The sequence below is a fragment of the Gigantopelta aegis genome, chromosome 10, assembly GCF_016097555.1.
Source record: "Gigantopelta aegis isolate Gae_Host chromosome 10, Gae_host_genome, whole genome shotgun sequence".
NCBI classification, from domain to species: domain Eukaryota; kingdom Metazoa; phylum Mollusca; class Gastropoda; order Neomphalida; family Peltospiridae; genus Gigantopelta; species Gigantopelta aegis.
Window position 1 is genome coordinate 29,677,733 of NC_054708.1, and position 25,329 is coordinate 29,703,061.

Below are 25,329 nucleotides of genomic sequence, written 5' to 3' on the forward strand. Positions count from 1 at the left end.
CAGAACGTAAAAACAGTTTCCCATCAGTTCCCATGATCACAAGGCAAGTTGAAATCCTATGGCCTGCTCTATAATCGTGTCTTCTGAGTGTCTGGCATCAAGTTACTTAAAACTACATTTCAGTTTTACACACTCTGTAATCTTGGCATTTCTCAAGTGCTGATTCTCTGGCATGGAATTACATGTTCTTGAATATATACATTTAGCCTCCACCTTAATCAGTGGCACTGTGGTCTGTTAATCAATATTCCATTATCCGAATACTCTATATAGTGAACATCGACTACAGAGAGCTTCTTCATAATATCATACTGTAAATACATACATACATGCACATGCACATGTATATATTATTAAATACATGTAGTGTTAACTGTAGAATCATTCATGCATAACTCATAGGCACCAGAAGTGTGGGGGGGGGGGGGGGGGGCACTTACACCTCCAACTCTGAAGCTGGAGGGACATGAGTATGCCCCCCTCATCCACCCTGTTAAAAGACGATCTAAATATGGATTTAAATACATATTTTGATGTTTGGGGGTTTTTTTTACAAGAATGTATATAATTTTTATACAGGTACATGTGTAGCTCATAATTCTCCACTATTAGAAACAGTTTTAATACAACCTGAGTCAATATAAACATTCTAAACTGTTTTATAATAATTGTAGGTGGGTGTGTATTATATATATACATGTATATATTTATGACCTCACATTTAATGCCTGGCCTTTCCACTCCAACCTAGTTACTGCCTAGTATATAATTGGACTTGGTGTAATAGTGATTACGCCATTGGTCTTGGGGTTCTTGGAGCTATTAGATCTGGGCAAATCACGGGATTTCATATTTTGTGGGAAACACTTTCTCAGTCCTGTGTCCTGTAATCATTGGAACCAATGCCTGGGAAACTATTTTTCAGTAATCGTGGATACTAGAATTGAAATCAAGCAAATTACACATGCATGTAAATTAATTTTGTACTTTTATCTGTGTGTAACACAACATGTATAAATAAATGTACATGCAAGTATTGTACACACTGAGATTGATAGTTCGATCCATATTAAAAAAAATTTAATTCTTTATTCATAAAGAAAGTTATTTTCCTCGTATGTAGTCTGCAACTGGTTTTTCATTGAAACATAAACAAGTGAAAGTTTTTTATTATTTGTTTAGTATTCAGTTTATGTCTTATACATGTTTAGCTAAATAAATACATTTACAATGCTTAAACACCTGAGTTTAATTTAGCCCAATATATTTGCACTAAATAGACGGTACTCACTGCGTACATGGGGGGGGGGGGGGGGGGGGGGGGGGGGGTCAAAACCTTTTTTTTCAAGTAAATTTTCAAATTTATTCATGTATTTTTCAGGGGAGCATGACCCAACCCACCTAAAAACTTTGCTCACCGTAGTCTAGAACCCAGTTTCATGCACATGCGCCTGGTAACACATTGTACATTTTTTGGTCCTTCGTTTATTCATTGGTTTGTTCATTAAGTGATTGATTTTTATTTTTTTCATTTATTTCATTTCATTTTATTATTTTGTTATTTCAGGGACAGCTCTGGCACTCACCAAATTCGCCAATTGCAAATTTAAAAAACAATTGGTTAATTTTATTTTAATTAGGCAAAATAAGTTCATGTAATAAATGATATTTTGTTGCAGTATTACTGGATTTCTGCAATTTTTAAAGTTTAATAGATAATTTGGTATGGGGAGGGGGGGGAATCTTGACCCAGGGCTAGCTCGGCCTGTATTTCATTTCATCTGTTTCATTATAACATTTAAAAAAAAAATAATTAAAACCCTGTGGCACTCTACAGGTTAATACAAATACGATACTTGTAAAAGCAAGTATTAGTTATATTGCACCATACACATGGTCTTAATTTAATGATAAGCATGCATTCATTTCATATGGTGTTACCATGACGTTAAAATCTCAGACTCTTAGTAGAGTTCTGAGTGTAGACTCTAAATAAAAGTTTTATAAGCACTATAGGCTTAGTATGTTACAATATCTGGTGTTTTAATGTGTTGTGTGTTTTAACTATTTTTGCAGACCAGACCTGATGGTAAAGAAACTGCGGTATTATGCAAGGTTTATTGTAGTGTGTTTGTTACTCAAAAAGATGAAACTCGTTCGGGATCTTGTACGGGTAGGTCACAACGTTTTGCACTGAAGCTTATCACAATAATTACTTTGCAGCTGATATTTTAGTGTACAGTGTAGATTAAGTTACTAAGTAATTGATTCTTTATTGGTGTGCTATAGTATACGTGACTCAGAATTAAACTAATCAAACATAGTTACATGTCTAAATAAGATTAAGCCATCGGACGACATGCTGGTAGGTACAGGGTTCGCAGCCCGGTACCGGCTCCAACCCAGAGCGAGTTCTTAAGGGCTCAATGGGTAGGTGTAAGGCCACTACACCCTCTTCTCTCTCACTAACCACTAACAAACTAACAACTAACCCACTGTCCTGGACAGGCAGCCCAGATAGCTGGGGTGTGTGCCCAGGACAGCGTGCTTGAAACTTAATTGGATATAAGCACGAAAATAAGTTGAAATCAATCAATCTAAATAAGATGTACAAATGCAACTGAATTTGTTAAAGTTTTAAAATTAACTTTACGAAATAATAACATTTACATCATGTACTTTATAACATATACATGTAGTACACACGGTTATGATATTAAAATGTTTTTGGAATGGTACATGTAATTAGCTCACTACTTTGAATACCACACTCTTATTAACATCTGTTAAAGTAGAAGGGTGTGGTGGCAAAAGTAGGAAACTATATCACTGTGACATTGATATATATGTACATGTATACATGTATATACATGACCATGACCTATAAATTCTGTGATTGTGATTTTTATCTAAGATCAGATATACATGTATAACATTGTAACTATTTCGTTGGTTTATTAGCAATCTACATGTACATACTGTTTGTCAGAAAATATATAATAATTATCATCATAGAAGACTAGTACACCGTAAACAACGGTATTAATATTGTTCTCCAAGATCCATTATACCTCTGTACTGTGTATATACACGTACATATAAATATATTGAGAGCAAGAAATAAGGCAACACTTGATGTTGAAGAGCACATTCAACTCACTATACTTAAACATTCATTATAGCTGATATGTATAGAATATAAACGGGTGTAATGTGGAATTAACTGTCAGTAACACAGTTGACTTTTTATCAGTGTAATATTGTGATTTGATGTTAATAATCCAGTGTGTTAACTGCTGACTGCCTCATTTTGGACAGGAGCTGGCGAAGCAGATTGACGACTACACGTCCACCTATGAACCCGAAGACCAATTGGAGTGGAATCTTGTGCTCGGTGAAATCAAGGCTTTCATCGAGGTGAGTGGCAGCACTAATGAACAAACATGAAAAAAAAATCTCTAGATTTGTTTTCTTCTTGGAGTTTTTGTATTTTGGTATCACCAGAAAACTGTTCTTTGATGAAAAGTTATCATTAATACACTGCTTTTCAAGACTGCAAAATTCTCTTTATGTTTTTGTTCACTGTCAGTTTTATCTTTGAATAATGAACAGAATACATGGTTGAAATTAACAGAATACATGGTTGAAATACGTGTCATACATATAAAGGTTAATAACTCCAAAATCAGTATAAATTACCTTAAATTTTGTTATTGTTGATGCATTTTTATATTCTTTAACAGAGCTCTATGTGTTAACCTAATTTTTGGAATAATTATATTTCCAGGCAGACAACATTATTAATGTTGTGGATGTTGACTCATCGACTATTGTATTGTCTCATCGACTGACCCTCCTGAACACCCCACCCCTGGACAAAGGAACTCCAGTTTACCTCACCCTACAAGAGATACTCATTGTTGGAAACTGCCATGAGCAGGTAGGTTATTTCTTTGGAACTAGTCTGTTTATCTGGCTGTTCATCCAAAAGCATTTGTCCAAAAAATAAAAAATTATCTAATAAAAAAAAGGTGACACTCGACATGTTTCTGTCATCAACAATAATTGATATATTACAGGTTAAGTTCAGTGAGCTGAAACTCGACATGTTTTCTATCGTCTACAATTATTGATGTATTACAGGTTAAGTTCAGTGAGCTGACACTCGACATGTTTTCTATCGTCAGCAATTATTGATGTATTACAGGTTAAGTTCAGTGAGCTGACACTCAACATGTTTTCAAAGTTCAGTGAGCTGACACTCAACATGTTTCCTACCATTGATATTTATTGCTGTATTACAGGTTAAGTTCAGTGAGCTGACACTCGACATGTTTCCTACCATTGATATTTATTGCTGTAATTACAGGTTAAGTTCAGTGAGCTGAAACACGACATTTTTCCTACCATTGATATTTATTGCTGTATTACAGGTTAAGTTCAGTGAGCTGACACTCGACATGTTTCCTACCATTGATATTTATTGCTGTATTACAGGTTAAGTTCAGTGAGCTGAAACTCGACATGTTTTCTATCGTCTACAATTATTGATGTATTACAGGTTAAGTTCAGTGAGCTGACACTCGACATGTTTTCTATCGTCAGCAATTACTGATGTATTACAGGTTAAGTTCAGTGAGCTGGCACTCAACATGTTTTCAAAGTTCAGTGAGCTGACACTCAACATGTTTCCTACCATTGATATTTATTGCTGTATTACAGGTTAAGTTCAGTGAGCTGACACTCGACATGTTTCCTACCATTGATATTTATTGCTGTAATTACAGGTTAAGTTCAGTGAGCTGACACTCGACATGTTTCCTACCATTGATATTTATTGATGTATTACAGGTTAAGTTCAGTGAGCTGACACTCGACATGTTTCCTACCATTGATATTTATTGCTGTATTACAGGTTAAGTTCAGTGAGCTGACACTCAACATGTTTTCAAAGTTCAGTGAGCTGACACTCAACATGTTTCCTACCATTGATATTTATTGCTGTATTACAGGTTATGTTCAGTGAGCTGACACTCAACATGTTTCCTACCATTGATATTTATTGATGTATTACAGGTTAAGTTCAGTGAGCTGACACTCGACATGTTTCCTACCACTGATATTTATTGATGTATTACAGGTTAAGTTCAGTGAGCTGACACTCGACATTTTTCCTACCATTGATATTTATTGATGTATTACAGGTTACGTTCAGTGAGCTGACATTCAACATGTTTCCTACCATTGATATTTATTGATGTATTACAGGTTAAGTTCAGTGAGTTGACACTCGACATGTTTCGAATGCTCCAGACACTGGAGAGAGAGCCTCAGGAAGATTTGACCAATCAGATCTATGATGCTTCACCTGCCCCGGGACGGCAGCCATTTGTAAGCATTTTTTTTACTAGAGAAATTAATATTTTTTATAAATCTGGGAAATCCTGAACAATCAACTTTATGAAGAGGCTTATAGCTACCTGTTTATTCACAAAAGGGCAAACACTAGAAGACAACTTTTAAATTATTAATTACTTTAAAAATTTGTTTTTAAAGTTGATTTAGCTCTTTTGAAAGAAAAAAAAGAGGTTTAAATTTATATTAGCTATGGACATTTATTTATAGTCCTTCCCACAGGGAACACATTTTTTCATTCTATGGAATTTGCTACTAGTTATTTATTTCTGAGCTGATTGTTTTTTAAATTGTATTTTTTGGTTATTTCCAAAACACTTTTACTTTTCTTCTTACGTCAACAAAACTAAAATTATTTAAAAAAAAAAAAAAATTGTAGGTTGGGACGGACTATAGCTGCCATCATTTCTGTTATGATTTATTGTGCTATTACAATATTAAATGGTTGCATTTTAAGTGGTCACTTAATTTAATTTGCGATATCAGTGCCAGTCTCTTACAATGTAATAATTATGAAATAGGCATATCTAATTCATAATATATCAATTTAAAGTCATTATAGATGCCTATTTGTGCTTAAACTGTTTCTTGATATGTGCACTATAATGGTCAGATTTAAGAATTGAATTTGGGTAAAAGATCTGTCTATATTGATGTGTTTCATTGCAAAGAATTGTTTTCAGAGTGCCAGAAGACCAAACCCCTAAAATCCTATTGAACTGGTCATTGAGATATGTTGTACATAAGATAGGCATGAACATTTATTTCTCTGGTGTCTTGAATCTCTGAAGCAATTTTTGGATTTTGCAAAAGCCATTTATAGTAATTTATGTCTGTGTTGTTAAACTTAACATAATTATTCATTTCCAGTGTTTGAAACAGTAAATTATTAATGTGGTTGAAGTAAATATTTTAGATTAATTAACAACCTTAATTTACAAAAATTACAATCCCCCATTATTTACATTTTATAACTTAGCTGTATGCATGACATTGTACAATTGTGAAGAAGGTGTGTTTTTTTCTTTCAAATATTCTGAAAGCTGATGTGCTTGGTTCATTCCATGCACGTGGTCAGAACAGAAAAAAAAAATAGATAGAGATTATTACCCGAACTTGTGTGTCATACTGATTTGACGAAACGTAAGTGTCGGGATTCTTGTATTGCAAAAGCAAGGGTAATACATGAATCCTGACACGAGTTACATAAAATCAGTACGATTCACATGGGAGTGTAATAATTTCTTTATTATCAACATTATCCAAAATATTGTTTTTATTAACAACAAGCTATGACCATGTGAAAACTTTTCAAACATAACTAAAAAGATACAACAAAAAGACATCATTTTGATCAGAGTGTACACTGGGGAAGCCGCATTAAGTTAGGACGTCGCTTCACAAAATGATGTCATTCGTTGTACACATGAAATCATTATGACACATGTGGGTCATACTGGTTATATTTCCCTGAATATCTTGGAACTATGTGGATAATGGATGTTGGTATTGCATGTGTCTGTAACTGTTAACAGTCTTTAAGTAGAATGTACCAGCCAGTATATTTAAAGCTCTCTGCTTCCCTTCATGTACATGTACATGTCTGCAAGAGTGATTCTGTGTTCTGTCACTGTTTATTTGTACGCACAAATCTTTACACACCCAGTCTTAAATTACGGTCTTTAATTTCTCTCAACAAGTCTTCATGTTTTTTTCTTAATCTTGTATATTGTATTATAAGGCTCATCTTATGCTGTCATGTGGGATTAAAAAGGTACACCCGAGGTGGTGAAAATTTCAACCTGGAACGAAATTTTTACTATCAAGGGTGTACTTTTTTTTTTATTCCACATGACCGCATATGATGGAGTCTTTTTCTCTCATCCATTCAGTAAATGAACTATTATTGTACATGAAAAGACAAACATGGCTGAAAAAGTAACTTTTTCATTTGACTATTTTATCATAAATAATCTACGTTATCGTATTTGTCATGTTTGGTTAAATGTAATTTAACACTACAAATTAACAAGATAGCTTTTATAATAAAGGCTTTAATAACAAAATATTGGTTTAAAATTGTTGTCTAATGACCTCACATTACCCATCTCACATTAAGATGTACCTGCCTTGTACCTCTGTCTTTTTTTATATATTTTTTTATATTTTTTTTTTTACGTTTTCTGTTTCCTTCTACATTTTATACAGTTCACTGACATGTAAGCACTTCTGATCTACATTTATCACAACCACTAAATATGTTTTAAAATTTCAGTGAGAAATTATTTTAAAATGTATATCTAATAAAGAATCTTCTTAATATTCTTCCATTACATGTTCTAAGTGATTCATGTCCCCTTTCTGTAAAATTTTGTAAAGTTGAATCATAATCGATGTTTTTATTTTATTTTCAAATGATATTTCAATTATCAACTTATTGGGATTTTCTTTTTAGACATTTATGAGACCAGGTCCATCTGGGCAGGTAATTATCAATTTCCTTGTGACCAGATGTACATGGGGCATGGTGTATGCATATTTAAGTGTTTAACATAAACTACAATGCTTGCAAATATAGTATACATGTATATACTGTATATATTCATTTGGTTATGGATACCTGAATTCCTTCTATTGTTTTAAATAATTAGACAAATATTTGATATAACAAAGTCAACTAATATGATAAGCCTGCTCTGTGCATGGAATACTTCCTGTATTTATTTATTTTATTTATTTATTTATTTAAAATTAAATACATCTTTTTATTTTCAACAACCTATAGCTTGCTTGTGGATGGTAGTACGTCCAACTCACATACTCACTTTTTATAATTTGCAGAAAGCATGTATTTAGAAGCAATGCAAACTATGATAAGTTGCATGTACGTTACAATGTATTTTAATCTTCAAACTCAGCTAGTTTTGCAAATCTCTGCAATTACATATTTTGTTCACCTTTTCAGGTGTGTTCTGTTTACTGTTAATCAGCTTAAGCTCACTAGTGTTTTCATGAATTTGGTAAATGTGGCAAAGTTAAACATATTAAGTACCCAACTGAAAATTAGTATGCTTACTATTAGACGAAGTATGCATGACAGTCCTTCATATCCAAGGCGCACGATTGTGCTTGCGCTCCCAAGCACACCTTAATTTTATCTCAAGTAGAAGGTTTTTTTATTGTCCACCTAAAATGATGGTACACGTAACAGGACTCTTCGCACTTCAAATGTGAAGGACTGGCATGAATTAGAGCTTTATGTGTTTTTTTGACATGTGCATACGGATTAATTTACATGGTGCATCTTAGCATTACCTACAAACCCCATTGGTATTCTGGAATTCTTTCCTTTTGTATCAAAAAAGTATTTAAGATTAATTCTTGTGCACAGAATACATTCTTCAGCGGCTTCTTTTTTCTTTCTTTTGCTAATGTTATGTATATATACATGTACATGTGCTTCTATAATATAAATCAATTCAGTACATTGGGTTTACTTGAACTATTTAACAAAATTATGTATTTCATTACGTGTACACATTCTATGTAATTATATGTATAGTCTCCTTGGGTCTAACAATTAATATATCTGATTTGGAATTCCGTATATTGTAGCTTATCTGTAGTGGGGGTTTTAATACGCTACTGTGAAATTTTGTAAATACTGCAAGCGATATAGAACTTTGTGATAGAATCACTCCCATCAGGTTATATTCTCTTCAACTGTCCAGGCGTTATTAAGCTCTGCAATCAAAGTTTGTTTTATTTAATGACACCATTAGAGCACATTCGATTAATTAAGGATCAGCTATTTTTCAGAATGTGGCCCTCACTACGAATTAGTCAGTTTACAAACAAAGGGTTGGACATTCCTTTCTAATGAATGTTTTTTTCATAATTCTAATTTTTGTATTTTTGTTTTTTTTCTGAAGGAAAATGGTGACCATCGTCGTGAAAACCCGCACAAGTATTTGCTGTACAAGCCAACGTATGGACAGCTGAACACATTCCTCGCATCTGCCTTCAAAGAACTTCCACCCAGTGGGGCAATGATTTTGTACATATCTGCAGATGGTTGCCTTGGCAATGCAAAACATACTGATGATGGTAATGTGTGTTTATACAATGCTTCTGAATACCGTATATTGCCGTGTATTAGCCGACTTTTGAAGTCTAGAAATACTTTCCAAAAGAAGAGAGTTGGCTTATACATGGAGGCAACAAATTGATTCGTAAAATTCCGATCGAAAACACTCCAGACCCTAACTTACAAATTTTGATCAAACTAAGAGATAATACACGGCAATATACGGTACTATGCAAATTTTAAAAATATAAAATTACATTAATTGAATGGTTAACTTTATTATAAAGTAAAGTTAAAAATGTTTTGCCAAGCTATAGTCAAATACAATGTAATCAGGAGATGACATTACATGTTTTCATTTTCAATAAAGCTTAATTCAATTTTATAAAAATCATTAAAAATCCTGCATTGGTAAAATTCCTTTTTAGAAACCAAAATGACCATGAGTTAAGTCCCTTAAATAGTGCCGTAATTTGTGCTATTTTCCCGTCTGCAGCTGTGTAGTGATATACTGAAAATGATCAAGAATAACATGTATGAATAACAATGTCATACTTGTTTTCGTGTAATGTCTGGAACATTTAACTTAGGTATTTTGTAAGAAAGAAATGTTTTATTTAACGACGCACTCAACACATTTTATTGACGGTTATATGGCGTCAGACATATGGTTAAGGACCACACAGATTTTAAGAGGAAACCCACTGTCGCCACTACATGGGCTACTCTTCCGATTAGCAGCAAGGGATCTTTTATTTGCGCTTCCCACAGGCAGGATAGCACAAACCATGGCCTTTGTTGAACCAGTTATGGATCACTGGTCGGTGCAAGTGGTTCACACCTACCCATTGAGCCTTGCGGAGCACTCACTCAGGGTATGGGGTCGGTATCTGGATTAAAAATCCCATGCCTCAACTGGGATCCGAATCCAGTACCTACCAGCCTGTAGACCGATGGCCTGCCACGACGCCACCGAGGCCAGTGTATTTTGTAAGATGCATTGCTTTGCGGCACTTGGGTGAAAGCAAAAGTAGGAATTATAATACTCTTTGTTACTGGGAATACAAAGTATACAAGTAAAATATATTTAAACCTCATAGTGAAAATTTTTATTATAAAGTTAACAGTTAATGATCATTGTGGCAGCCTTACCTAGTAGGGGCAGGACGTAGCTCAGTGGTAAAGCATTCGCTTGATGCGCGGTCGGTCTAGTATCAATCCATGTCGGTTGGCCCATTGGGCTACTTCTCGCTCCAGCCAGTGCACCACGACTGGTATATCAAATGTTGTGGTATGTGCTATCCTGTCTGTTGGATGGTGCATATAAAAGATCCCCTACTGCTAATCGAAAACGAATAGCCCATGAAGTGGCGACAGCAGGTTTCCTCTCCCAGTGGTCCTTAACCATATGTCCGACACCTATATAACCCTAAATAAAATGTGTTGAGTGCGTCGTTAAATAAAATATTTCCTGACCTGTCTGTCCCTTACCAAATTAATAGTTAGTTTGCAATGTATTTAGAATGTGACAAATGAAATGTTTAAGTTCATGATATGTTATAAGAAAAATAATTTTTTAATTTTTTATTATAGCTGCATATGACCTCGGTGGTGTTGTGACAAACAGTCGGAGGGAGGGAGAAGTTCCAAACAAGGGTAAAAAGCCGGGAACCCTGAAAGAAATGCACTGGTAATGAACATTTTATTTAAATTTTAATATTCAACTTTACAAAATGATATTTTGAAATATTCCTCAATAGAATTAAAGATTTAAAGGTGTACTGATTTACAAGTGCTACACAAATCACTACCCTAAATTTCAAATGCGGTTAATGACAATCTGACAAATTGATAGTTCACTTTAGTATAACTTAATTTACTTTACTTGGATTACATGTAGGTGTGGAAAAATATGAGTGTGAATTGGTGAAAGCATATTAATTCAGGGAACGTTATGTTTTTAAAAAAATGATAAACAACAGTTGTTAGTCAGTTGAACACTGATTAGCAACTACTATTTAGTATTTAAGAATTATGCAATCTGAAATTTTCATAATGAATTGCTATCTGATTCTTTTTTTAATGTTCCCTGTAATTGCTTAATTTCTTTGGTTTTAAGACATTTTTACATGAAAATGTAAAATTTTGTTTTCCATATTTGAATTAAATGTAATAAATAAATAATCCAAAGTCCTAACATGTTGTCGTATACTGAATTGTTTACAGCTTGCATCCTGGAGATTTGTATCCGTACACAAGAAAACCACTGTTCCTTATAGTAGACAGTGACAACAGCTCAGCATTCCAGGTATTTTGTCATGTTTTTCAATATTCAGTGCTACGTTAAGCTTGACTTTAGACCCTCTTAGTCTTACTTCCCAAATGAGTATCCCATTGCATAGCAACAGTGCGTTTCCTCTCACAATATCTATGTGGTCCTTAACCATATGTCCGATGCCATATAACCTTAAAATGAAATGTGTTGAGTGCGTTGTTAAATAAACCATCATAAAGCTAGCACACTCAGCAAACGGGAGCCTCTTAAAAGGTCCAAAGCAGCCAATATCCATTGGCTGAGTCAGATGGCTTGTGTGGGGTGAGAAAAGGAATAAAATCCCTTTGTGATCTCTGGCCCACTCTATCAGACTAATGTTTATGTAACTGGCATGCCCGTCATATAACAGCAATTTGAAATCAGAATCATATCCTATACTGAAATTCTGAAAATTATTTTCTAAGACGTCCCTAAACAGGACACTGTTCAAGCACCCAGTGTCTGACATTCGCATTTCAGTGCTAGTTGTAAATTTTTTTGACAACTCTGCGGTTTTCCTTTTCCCTTTAAAAATTATGAAGGGTCACCTTTCCGCAGGTAATGACAGTAACTGTTGCCGATCTGGAGCTAGTAATAGTGCAGGCTTGCTGCCCTTCAATGCGAGAACTTTTTCAGGTTTATGCTCCGTGTTCACTCCTGTTTCATCCACTTTATATATACAATGAGGCTTTGTGTGTAAGTCATATTTGTCCATAATTGTTATAAGTTCAGAAAAATATGATTGCAGTGCTTCAGGTGTTGCGCACTTGGCTCGATATAATTCTGTACTTCTTGGTTTTAATAGTTTCAGTTCCGGCCATCTGCAAAAGAATTTTGTCAACCACCCATTTGTAAGTGTACGGCCATGTGGCAAAAGCCCAAGAATTGTGCATAATCTGTAGCCAATTTAATTACCTCTGCTCTAGAATAGCCATATCCCAGAGTTGCCAAATAATTTATGTGACGAACAAGTTTTTTCTCATCATTTTCTTCTAATAAGGCATGACGTCCTGAAGTTATCGGGCTTTACTACGTTTCCATTACGTACCCGAAAGCATTTGGAAGCTTTATATGCAGTCATGCCATTTTGTACAGCTTTGCATACTGCTAATAATGTTTCTTGGGTGTGTTTTAAGAATTTAAGAATTTAGAATGATTTAAGAATTTTTTGAGGTATCTGAAATAATTAGGAAAATAAAGAATTAAGTGATTTTGTCAAGAAAACTAGATTTCTATGCATGTTAAAGGACAAAAACAAAAACAAAAGGAATGTAATAAATTTCAATACAGTATATACAGTCCGTTTGTTATGCCACACACACTGTTTTTATTGGAGGGAGAGGTGTCAACAAAACAATACGGACCTAGGGTTGGGTTTTACACATCTGGCCTTCTATACATAAAATCGGCTTTTCCCCCGCAAAAATAGTCACGTGACCTGAAAGCGGCTATCCGGAAGTGACCAGTCATTACTCAGTCGGCAGTACTAGCAGACGTGTTTGGTTGTGTGGGTTCTGTCGTGCATCTGTTGCTGTTAAGCATGCATTTGCATTGCATTCAGTAAGATTCCAGGGTACAAATTAACTGTAATAATACATTTCATTGTGCATAAAACATATTCTTACCCTTTTTTCCACATTTTTATGGAAATTTGTTTTAAGTGTACTTCCTTAACAAGAAATTGTTGTTGTATAGTCGAACATGTGCAGACATTACAAAATACCCGGAAGTGAAATAATACGGTTTTCGATTTTGTACGGTTTTTGCCAATTGACGACATCTCAGAATTGTTTCCAGAACCTGTTTATCACAGTCAGTTTTTCCTGTGCATAAATATATTTTGAAACTGAATCTAAAGATGTTTAACTCCTACTTGAAAAAAAATAGTTGGAGCACTGGCCATTTTCTTGCCTGAAGTTCTAATAACCTGTTGCTTTTGCCTCATTGGCACCTGCCTGCCTCTAAACAAACAACTTGATGACTGCATGCTAAAAAAGGAGGATGTTAACTTTTTCGAATCATGTAATACTCTTAATACATTTAGTCAAATCACTCCAGAAAAGCTTTGATGTTATCAGTGTGTTGGGTGTATACAATGAGCACATAGACCATTGAAACATTGGTCGAATGTATGAGCTTGGCTTTAGATTTGAATTACCAAACATTCCTTAGTCTTACCTTTAGATTTGAATTACCTAGAAGTGTCAGACTGGGTCTGCCAAACATTCCTTTGTCTTACCTTTAGATTTGAATTACCTAGAAGTGTCGGACTGGGTCTGCCAAACATTCCTTAGTCTTACCTTTAGATTTGAATTACCTAGAAGTGTCGGACTGGGTCTGCCAAACATTCCTTAGTCTTACCTTTAGATTTGAATTACCTAGAAGTGTCAGACTGGGTCTGCCAAACATTCCTTTGTCTTACCTTTAGATTTGAATTACCTAGAAGTGTCAGACTGGGTCTGCCAAACATTCCTTAGTCTTACCTTTAGATTTGAATTACCTAGAAGTGTCAGACTGGGTCTGCCAAACATTCCTTTGTCTTACCTTTAGATTTGAATTACCTAGAAGTGTCAGACTGGGTCTGCCAAACATTCCTTAGTCTTACCTTTAGATTTGAATTACCTAGAAGTGTCAGACTGGGTCTGCCAAACATTCCTTAGTCTTACCTTTAGATTTGAATTACCTAGAAGTGTCAGACTGGGTCTGCCAAACATTCCTTTGTCTTACCTTTAGATTTGAATTACCTAGAAGTGTCAGACTAGGTCTGCCAAACATTCCTTAGTCTTACCTTTAAAGGCGCAGACCTTAGTTTCAACTCGTAAAAATGGACACCAAGTTTAGTTAATTTACAGACCTGTAACTCATTTGAATAAAGTTACAGCAGAGTGAAAGAAGAGTCTGTAACGTTAAAACTGGAAAATATCCTTAACAAAATAGACTAGAACTCGAATCAGTAACCGCTACTTGTCAGATGCACATGCATTTTTTAAAAATATGAAAAATGCATTTTATGGTATCAGAAACAACAGGATGATCAGAAACACTTTGGTTCTATGGAAATGGATAATCTAAACAATAAAATATAAATAAATGTTTGATTTCAGTGATCATAAACGGCTCTAATAGTGAAAAATATGCTGTAGTATTTAAAAACTAGGGTCTGTCCCTTTAAGATTAACTGGGAGAAAGTGATTGACCCATGTACAAAATTAAAAGTAAACCGATTAGTGTATTGAATGCGACTATATTCCTCAAATGATTCTGCAGCTACTAGACAGTCATCGTAAAACACAACTTGCTGTTACTAAGAAACGTCTAAGTATCATCATCCATTTTATTACATACCTATTCAGTCTTACTATAGTGATAAAGACATTTTCAAACGTGTAATAAATTTATTTTGTATGACAAATATGTGCAATCTGGACCGGAACTTTTAAATGGGGAATTCCCTTTTCATTTTTACTGCAGTTAGCGCCTTTTATTTACTGACGTCATATATGATTTACAAATGACGTCACATCGTATTTGAAACATTACACAATGCTGCTGCAGAGTATGATTCTTAACGTTAAGCAAATCCATGAAAGGAGTTTTGATCATAGATTTAACAAAGTGTTGTTATGACGTTAAATTAAAAACCGTTGTTGTAAAACATAAAAGAAGGTATGTAATAAATACAGAACTTCACATACATTGTTTTCGCTTCCTATTTATTGCACTCGTTTGTTTTGCGAAAGAACACACCACTAGCGGTCTCATGGTATATATTTTTGCGCAAAATAAACTGCAATAAATAGGAAGCAAAAACAACTTATGTGAAGTTCTGTATATTTATTAACTGGGTTATTCGATTAACACATACAATCTGGAAGCTGAATATATGGACTAATGAATATATTTAAGTGGCCATTTAAGAAGAAGAAAAAAACAGTCAAGGCTATTACGGTTTTACTGTATTTAATTATAACTTTTTATATTCTTTTTTTTAATTTGTTTTATTTTTTAATCAACAGAATTACCCCAACTTATTTGGACAGCCATTAGTGTGTCTCCTTTCACCGGAACAAGTGCCAACAACAATGCAAGGTAAGCTTCAAATGGGATAGAGGGCTGACTTTAAACCTATCAGTTAATATTAAAATGATCACTTAACATTCCATAGTGAGAATTCTTTTCTTTGTTTAACGTAATAGTCATTGGGAGATAACTTGGTGGCAAGTTTATTGTGCTCGCAAAGTTTTTAAGTACTTTTTAGTGTAGTGCTTATTGCCTATCGAAATGCCACCAACTCTGATAAGGTAAACAATTTGCCATTGGTTATTAAATTTCTTTGAATTTACTTCTTTTGAAATGTACTTGTTTTTAAAACATAATACATATATGAATGCCCCACTTCAAATAGATTGTCAGTGATGTTACATGATATGTTTATTTTACCTGCTTTAAGATAACAGGTGTGGGATTTAGCTCTTCTTCTTCTGTGTTCAAGCTGTAGTTGATCATGCTTTAGATTTGGAGTCTGGTTGTGGTGATAAACACTGGTGTCTCTGTCAAGTCTTCTTTGGAACCCCAAAGCTTGACAGCCAGTGTTGCTCAGTTCGGTCAGTGCTTTATCCTAGGCTTCCTCATAGAGGGGACAGAATTGCAGGATGTGCTTTGGGGACCATGGTCCTGTTTCACATGGACATTCATCCGTGTCTGCCAGTTTCAGGTGGTACATATGGGATCTGAGATGGCAGTAACCGGTTCTTAGGATTTAGCTCAATTCAGTAGAGTACTCACCTAAAGTGATTATAGGATCAAATCTACTTGCCGGATCTTTATTGTTGTTGCGGGTTTTTCTCTGAAACCCATGTCAGAAATACCAAATGTTTTGACATCTAGTAGCCCATAATTTAATCAGTGGTGTCATCAAACAATTTTTTTTTTTAACCTTTTTCAGATCAGCATCAGAAAGGCAACCTGTTCACGCTGTTCCTGCATTCCCCGCTGATGGCGCTGTGCTACGTGTGCAACATCGTAGACATTCCCATCATGCTGTGGGACAAGTGCCACACGCAGATCGACAAGTTCATGGTGGAGTCGAGCAAACTGTTCATCAGGAGCAGGAAACTAGGTATGTAGCCGTGATGTATGAAGGGATGTTGTGTAGGTTTAAACTGTTTATTATTGTAACCATTCACATTACAATGGGATTGCCCATTTAAAGACCTGTGAAGATTCATTTTACATTACACCATTATTGTTATTGCATTTATAACAGACCTATATTATACATGTTTAAACAAAACAAAACAAAACAAATACGGGTGGGGGGGGGGGGGGGGGTAAGGAAGGATGGAGGAGGGTATGACCATGCATGATGTTATTTTCCTCTGAAAACCCATTCACTGGAAGGTAGCACATGTTGCATTAAGTACAACATATGCGACAATGTCTGCAAAAGGTATGGATAGGAAAAAATAACAAAATATTGTTTTAACATTTTTAGAATAGCCAGAATACGACATCAAAATATTTTGGCTCAAAGATATAATTTATTATGTAATGACAGGAATCTTCATCTGACAATGATGAGAGTTATTTCTGTTTTTACTAGCCAGAATTAAAAATTCACTCGCCCTACTTTATTTTAAGTTAATACAATTTTACTAAATAATAGTAATAATCAGACATATGTCACCTGAAGAGGGAGATAGAGCTTAAAGACACTAACATTGTGGGTTGTATGTATCAAAAGTATCAGAATATTCATATTTACAAAATATACTTAACAGCAACATTTTACAATTTTGTTTCACTAGCCATCAGGCATGGCAATAGTAGTTATTTACTAGCCCAACACTGAATATCACGAGCATGGGAGTGGGGCTACCATAATCTAGAAGCCCTAACATTTCATATTGAAATATAATAAACAGACAACAGCTAACAGAAACATGTTTACCCTGATGCAGTATATTAGATGCTTACAACTTGATAACATTCCCAACAAACAGGTTCCCACACATGTGCCATATTGAAATTCTTATGACATCATTTTTAAATTCTGCACCTGTACTATTTAATGAACCCGGTCACATATTTTTGGAAACAGCATAAATTAATATCTTTCATTAATATCAGTATTTTTTAATCTTTCATTATTAGAATCATGTCATTCATTTATTCATTCATATGTATTTATTTCAGATCATTCCTACATGCAGTTTTTTGGCGATGATTTTCTAAGATTGTTGCTTCTGCGTTTTGTCTTTTGCTACATTGTACTCATTCTCCATAGAGGATTCAAGGTACTTTTAACATTTTTGTTAGTGAGTAATTGTTTTATTGTTGTCCCCTACCTGTCCAACCAGAGAAGGAAGGAAATGGTTTATTTAATGATGCACTCAACAACTTTTATTTACGGTTATACATCGTCAGACATATGGTTAAGGACCACACAGATATTTCCACTTCATGGGCTACTCTTTTTTATTAGCAGCAAGAAATAGCCCAATGGGCCCACTGACGGGGATCGATCACAAACCTCACACCAGCCAGTGCACCACGACTGGTACATCAGAGTCTGTGGTATGTGCTATCCTGTCTATGGGATGGTGCATATAAAAGATCCCTTGCTGCTAATCCAAAAAGAGTAGCTCATGAAGTGGCGACAGTGGATTTCCTCCCTCAGTAGCCGTGTGGTCCTTAACCATATGTCCGACACCATATAACCGTAAATAAAATGAGGACTATAGGTTTCATCTCCATGTGTCGGACCCACATATAGTCTTCCAGATGTCTTTACCACTGGGCTACGTCTCGCCCCGACGACCAGAGAGGACTATAGGTTTCATCTCCATGTGTCGGACCCACATATAGTCTTCCAGATGTCTTTACCACTGGGCTACGTCTCGCCCCGACGACCAGAGAGGACTATAGGTTTCATCTCCATGTGTCGGACCCACATATAGTCTTCCAGATGTCTTTACCACTGGGCTACGTCTCGCCCCGACGACCAGAGAGGACTATAGGTTTCATCTCCATGTGTCGGACCCACATATAGTCTTCCAGATGTCTTTACCACTGGGCTACGTCTCGCCCCGACGACCAGAGAGGACTATAGGTTTCATCTCCATGTGTCGGACCCACATATAGTCTTCCAGATGTCTTTACCACTGGGCTACGTCTCGCCCCGACGACCAGAGAGGACTATAGATTTCATCTCCATGTGTCGGACCCACATATAGTCTTCCAGATGTCTTTACCACTGGGCTACGTCTCGCCCCGACGACCAGAGAGGACTATAGGTTTCATCTCCATGTGTCGGACCCACATATAGTCTTCCAGATGTTTTTACCACTGGGCTACGTCTCGCCCCGACGACCAGAGAGGACTATAGGTTTCATCTCCATGTGTCGGACCCACATATAGTCTTCCAGATGTCTTTACCACTGGGCTACGTCTCGCTCCGACGACCAGAGAGGACTATAGGTTTCATCTCCATGTGTCGGACCCACATATAGTCTTCCAGATGTCTTTACCACTGGGCTACGTCTCGCCCCGACGACCAGAGAGGACTATAGGTTTCATCTCCATGTGTCGGACCCACATATAGTCTTCCAGATGTCTTTACCACTGGGCTACGTCTCGCCCCGACGACCAGAGAGGACTATAGGTTTCATCTCCATGTGTCGGACCCACATATAGTCTTCCAGATGTCTTTACCACTGGGCTACGTCTCGCCCCGACGACCAGAGAGGACTATAGGTTTCATCTCCATGTGTCGGACCCACATATAGTCTTCCAGATGTCTTTACCACTGGGCTACGTCTCGCCCCGACGACCAGAGAGGACTATAGATTTCATCTCCATGTGTCGGACCCACATATAGTCTTCCAGATGTCTTTACCACTGGGCTACGTCTCGCCCCGACGACCAGAGAGGACTATAGGTTTCATCTCCATGTGTCGGACCCACATATAGTCTTCCAGATGTCTTTACCACTGGGCTACGTCTCGCCCCGACGACCAGAGAGGACTATAGATTTCATCTCCATGTGTCGGACCCACATATAGTCTTCCAGATGTCTTTACCACTGGGCTACGTCTCGCTCCGACGACCAGAGAGGACTATAGATTTCATCTCCATGTGTCGGACCCACATATAGTCTTCCAGATGTTTTTTGACAATGCCTTGAGATGTTGAGTTGAAATTTTGTGTACTATTACAAATCAACTTTGACTTTTATAGTGATTTATCCATTTTTGACAGTTATGGCCCTTGAGATACGGAAATTTGTTGGGCTTGGTAGGGGACATGTATTGCTTTAGCAGGACTCTCAAAATACTTGTGTACCTTGTATGTAAGTACAGAAGAAGAATATGTCAGACAACCTCACTGAATGTTAGTTTTGTACTTTTTAATGCAGTTCCAAAAGTTTTTTCGTTCCATCCTATATGCATAAGTATATGCACTTTATGTAAATAAATTACTTTCTTATTGATTTTTCAAAGGTTGGGTTACAAAGAAAATGTTATGAGTTATGTGAGATCATTTATCAGACCTCATTTGGACAAATTACAATTTGTATGAACATGTTTGATGTAGGCCGAGTTTTTCCATTTAAAGAACCTTTCAATCGATTGACAGCCTTCATGGAGTTTTTGTCAGCCAGAATGTCCAGTAGACTAGTTAAAACCCTCATTTTGTAAAATTTACTATTCATTCTCATTGGCAAACAATAACTTAATCATTTCATTCATTCAGTTCAACTTATTTTTGTGCTTATATCCAATTAAGGTTCTAGCACGCTGTCCTGGGCACACACCTCAGCCATCTGGGCTGTCTGTCCAGGACAGTGGGTTAGTTGTTAGTGTTTAGTGAGAGAGAAGTCAGTGTAGTGGTCTTACACCTACCCATTGAGTTGTTAAAACTTGCTCTAGGTCGGAGCTGGTACCAGGTTGTGAACCCTGTACCTACCAGCCTTATGTCCGATGGCTTAACCACGACACCACCGAGGCTTCTTAAATCAAGTAATGACAATCATTTCTTTTTACTGTCTATATTAACTTAAGTATTATTATTATATCAGACTGTGTCGTTCTGGTTCCTATATTAAAATTATTATCATGATACTAATATCAACTATTCAGTTCTGCAGAATGTTCAGCTTTACAGGTGCAAAATGTTGTACTGTACTTACTCTGCAAACATTGATTGATTTTTTTGAAAATCTTATTTATTTCAGGGACCCAGCTTTTATCCTGTATCGCACCCACCACTATCCACAGATGAAATTTTAGAGCATCCAGTGCTTTATAAAATAGTTCTAGATCTTGCCAGTATTTTGGAAGTACGAGGATTGTTTGCAGAACCAGGGGAGGGCGACATTGCTGCATGATCAGGACATTGATTATTAAAACAATAATTGTGGCATGATCAGGACATTGATTATGGTATGATCAGGATATTGACTAACATGATCAGGATATTGATTATGGTATGATCAGGATATTGACGGACATGATTTGGATACTGATTATAGTATGATCAGGATATTGATTGTGACATGATCATTATATTGATTATGGTATGATCAGGATATTGATTGTGACATGATCAGGATATTGATTATGGTATGATCAGGATATTGATTATGGTATGATCAGAATATTGATTGGGACATGATCAGTATATTGATTGTGGTATGATCAGTATATTGATTATGGTATGATCAGGATATTGATTGGGACATGATCAGGATATTGATCATAACATGATCATTACATGAATTGTGACGTGATCAATATATTGATTGTGACTTGCTCCATCCTGTGGTATGATCAAGATTTTTATTTAGTTGTGATCAGGATATTGTGGCATAATCAGGATTTTGACTTTGTTATGATCAGGATATTGTGACACGATCAGGACATGATTTATCGCCACATAATACGGACATCGTCTTGGCTAGATCTCAATACTCCAAAGATACCTTTTATTTACATAATATATTTATGGATAATTATTTTAAGTATTTATTCTATTTATCTTGTTCACACAAAGTGAAGTTCTGGTAAATGTGCTAACATTCTGAAGGCACATCTGCCACTACTTTCACATTTTAATATATTTTTTTGCCTATGAGGTATTTTTAATTAAAATGCATGTGTGTATGTTTTGTATATGTGATAAATGATTTAAAGGTATCCTCTGCCGTTGCATGGCTGAACATATCTGAACTTGATGTAGTGTGCTTTATTGATACATATTTAATTTACTTGGTAAAGCACAGGTTTGAAAAGTTAATACGTATTAGCTAGATTACAGATATGTTATGTCCATCACTAAGTACTTTACTTCGCAGTCACTTTCTTCTTCAAATAGTAGACCTGTATAACTTATAATTTAAGTTATACAGGTCTAAAATTGCCGGATATTATTAGGTCCATCTTACTGCATTTCTAGTTTTTTCCCACTCTTTGTCATTGTCAGTTTAATTCCTGTGATCTTTTTCACATTGTAGTTGAATATACTGAATTGTTGTATGTAGATAACATAAAGTATTTCCTAAAAACATTTTTTAATATTCTAAACAATAGTTGACCATGCATAGATATTTTACCTCCCATCCTCAGTAAGAATGGAGGAGGTTTTAATTTTCAGAATTATTTATCTTTGAATTACCAGAGAAAACATTTTTGTTCTGAGGCTTCCTCGTGTAACAGGCCTAAAAAGCATTTGCATGAATGATTGTTTAATTTGTGCCTTGCTCGTGCAAGACTAGTTTAGTGTAACCTGTATTTTCTTGCATTAAATTTAGAACATGATTCACATGGTCATAATGGATTACACAAATTGAAACAGGCTTCTATAGTCCATCCCACTGGGAATGCCTTTTTTTTCATATTATGAAATTTACTACAAGTTATTTATTTCTGAGCTGATTGATTTGTAAATTACACACAAAAATAGTTTTTTTTTGTGTTTTTTTCAAAAACACTTTTACTTTTCTTCTCAGTCAAACAAAACTGAAATTATTTACAAAAAAACACATTTATAGGAGGATGGGATGGACTAGTTTTACGTAACCTGTTTTTTCTTGCATTAAATTTAGAACATGATTCACATGGTCATTATGGATTACCCAAATTGAAATGTGCTACTAGATAAACGGGTTGCCCAAATGTGTGAGGCTTCATTGTGACTTGGTTTAATGATCTTTGAACCTCCCAGTACTTAATACCTAATTGTGCTGCTTTCACCATCCATTTGTCACATCCTGCTGTTATAATGATTATTATTAGTGACAATATAGTCAAGCATTTTTACCTCATATTTTGGGAAGCTTGTTAAAATTCTGTTTGATACACTTTACTATTTGTGAAAAATATGTACTACATGTATGTACATTAACATACATGTAGTTTCAGTGATTGCATGCAGTGTTTGTTCTGAATCTGTGAGAATGTGAACAAGAAATATTATATTGATGGTACAGAGTGTTCTTTCCATTTGAAAGCAAGAGGCTGCTTGCTATGTTAAGCACCTTCCTAAACAATGTACTTCATCTGTAGAACGGCCCCACCCTAGTGCCAGAGTAAATCCTCAAATTTGGGCAAAAATGAACTGGCCAGAACCCTTTTCAACTTGTATTTCCATCATTTTATTATTATTTGTAATCCATGTAAAAATGTATAGTGATTCATTTGCAACCCTATATGCTGTTCGGCAGTAATTACTGAATTAATATGAATACATGTTGTCATTCTTATTCAGGCATTTTTATTTAATGTGGGCAAAAATCAGCCCTCTTTCCTCCCACCCACCCACCCACTCCACAAAAATGGGAACCCCTACATCTATGTTTATCATTTCTGGCTTATTTTGATAAGCTGGTTACACCTAAACATTCTTAATCTGTGTGATATTATCATTAGAATTCCCAAAGAAAAAGATGTCTTTAGAAATTTTTATATGGTGTTTTTTTGTGGATATATACGTACTTAAGATTTTTTGTTGTTGTTTTTTAAAATCAGTTTATGTTTTAGATATCTCTATATTGTTTTTGAGTGATATACTTTATTGAACTTTATTTCATATATTTTTTCATGTACATGTAGATGTGCCATACTTCACTAGTCAATCAGATGTTCACTGTGCATAAATAGACTACGTACAGTACAGTTACTCATTTATATAATTATTGTGATACATTGCTTTCTGCTGTAACATTGTCATACAAATGGTTTTCTTCCCTTTGTAGTTTTACAGTATTGTTCTACGATCACTTATAATTAGGTAGTTACTAATGGTGATACATTTGATCTATAATATTGTATTATTATCTGGGCTAAAACATATTTTAAAAATGTATATATATGTAATTGAATAGACTGAAGAAGAAAAAAAATGGTACCAGTATATTTATAATTAACACACTGTAACACTTTCTTTTGGTGTGACAGAAAAATAGATGGTCGCACATTGATGTGAGGAGATGGTGAATAGGACTGTAAAATGGAGAAATCTCTTGAAATATTCTGTTACAGCCAGTGAAATCTATTTTTTCCCAAGAGATATACTTGAATGCATAATAAATAAATCTTTGAATGTATAATGTTGCAAGTCATTGAAATCACCTTTTCAGCAAATTTTACATATCAAATTTTAAATGATTTACATGAATTTGAATGATAATAGTGAAAGAATGTTAGTGTGATATGGGAATATGAGATGAATGTCTATAGTCCTTCCCACAGGGAATGCCTTTTTTCATACTATCAAATTTAATACAAGTTATTTACTTCTGAGCCAACAGTTTTCTAGATTGCACACAAAAACGGGGGGGGGGGGGGGGTATTATTTTCAAAACACTTTTAGTTTTCTTCTTACATCGGACCAAAATAAAATTATTTAAAAAAAAATAAAAAAATTGTAGAGGATGGGACAAACTATAGTGTAAAACATAATTAGGGGGAATGTGGCAGATCTTACTGATTTGATGTTAATTTTGGTGTTTAAAAAAAGAGAATTATAACGAGATCAGTTTAACGCTTGCTACTATGCATGTTATTGTTTCTCTAACTTTTATGTTGTTTTATGTTACATATAATGTACCTTAGGACACTTAACAAATTTCACAACTTCACATTCCCATCCCCACCCCCTAAAAAGTGTCAGGTCATACACCTATGCTATAAAGTATAATAAAATGTAATAATAATTTTTTTAAATGCAAACGAGAATCAACAGTCACTTGTAACCTAATTCCAGCAAAATATTTAAAGAGTTTTTGTCATTAAGTCTAGTTTGGCTTGACATTAAAAGAAAATGAAAACAGTTTTGGAAATACATATAACAAAGATGTTCTATTTTTATGTGGAATTTGTGAAAACATTGATAGATAAAACAGCAATACTTGCCCATGGCGAAAAATATCATCTGCTCATAGAGTTTAAAGTTATATGATTTTCCTTTTCTTTTTGCATCGAGCCAAACTGGAATTATTGAGAGAAAAACACTG

General features: G+C 35.1%; 1 protein-coding gene across 1 annotated transcript in view; it reads left to right on the forward strand.

Moving 5' to 3' along the window:
• The window catches only part of LOC121383001 (protein SCAI-like), a 62,019-nt gene extending 37,599 nt beyond the window's left edge, over positions 1 to 24,420 (forward strand). The window contains exons 5-16 of the mRNA XM_041512724.1: positions 2,077 to 2,173; positions 3,319 to 3,417; positions 3,788 to 3,940; positions 5,269 to 5,391; positions 7,871 to 7,900; positions 9,348 to 9,522; positions 11,096 to 11,192; positions 11,729 to 11,810; positions 15,833 to 15,905; positions 16,762 to 16,935; positions 18,012 to 18,112; positions 21,052 to 24,420. Of these exons, the coding sequence (XP_041368658.1) occupies positions 2,077 to 2,173; positions 3,319 to 3,417; positions 3,788 to 3,940; positions 5,269 to 5,391; positions 7,871 to 7,900; positions 9,348 to 9,522; positions 11,096 to 11,192; positions 11,729 to 11,810; positions 15,833 to 15,905; positions 16,762 to 16,935; positions 18,012 to 18,112; positions 21,052 to 21,204 (1,357 nt within the window). The 3' untranslated portion in view covers positions 21,205 to 24,420. The remainder of the gene's footprint in view (positions 1 to 2,076; positions 2,174 to 3,318; positions 3,418 to 3,787; positions 3,941 to 5,268; positions 5,392 to 7,870; positions 7,901 to 9,347; positions 9,523 to 11,095; positions 11,193 to 11,728; positions 11,811 to 15,832; positions 15,906 to 16,761; positions 16,936 to 18,011; positions 18,113 to 21,051) is intronic.
• The last annotated feature ends 909 nt before the right edge of the window (positions 24,421 to 25,329 follow it).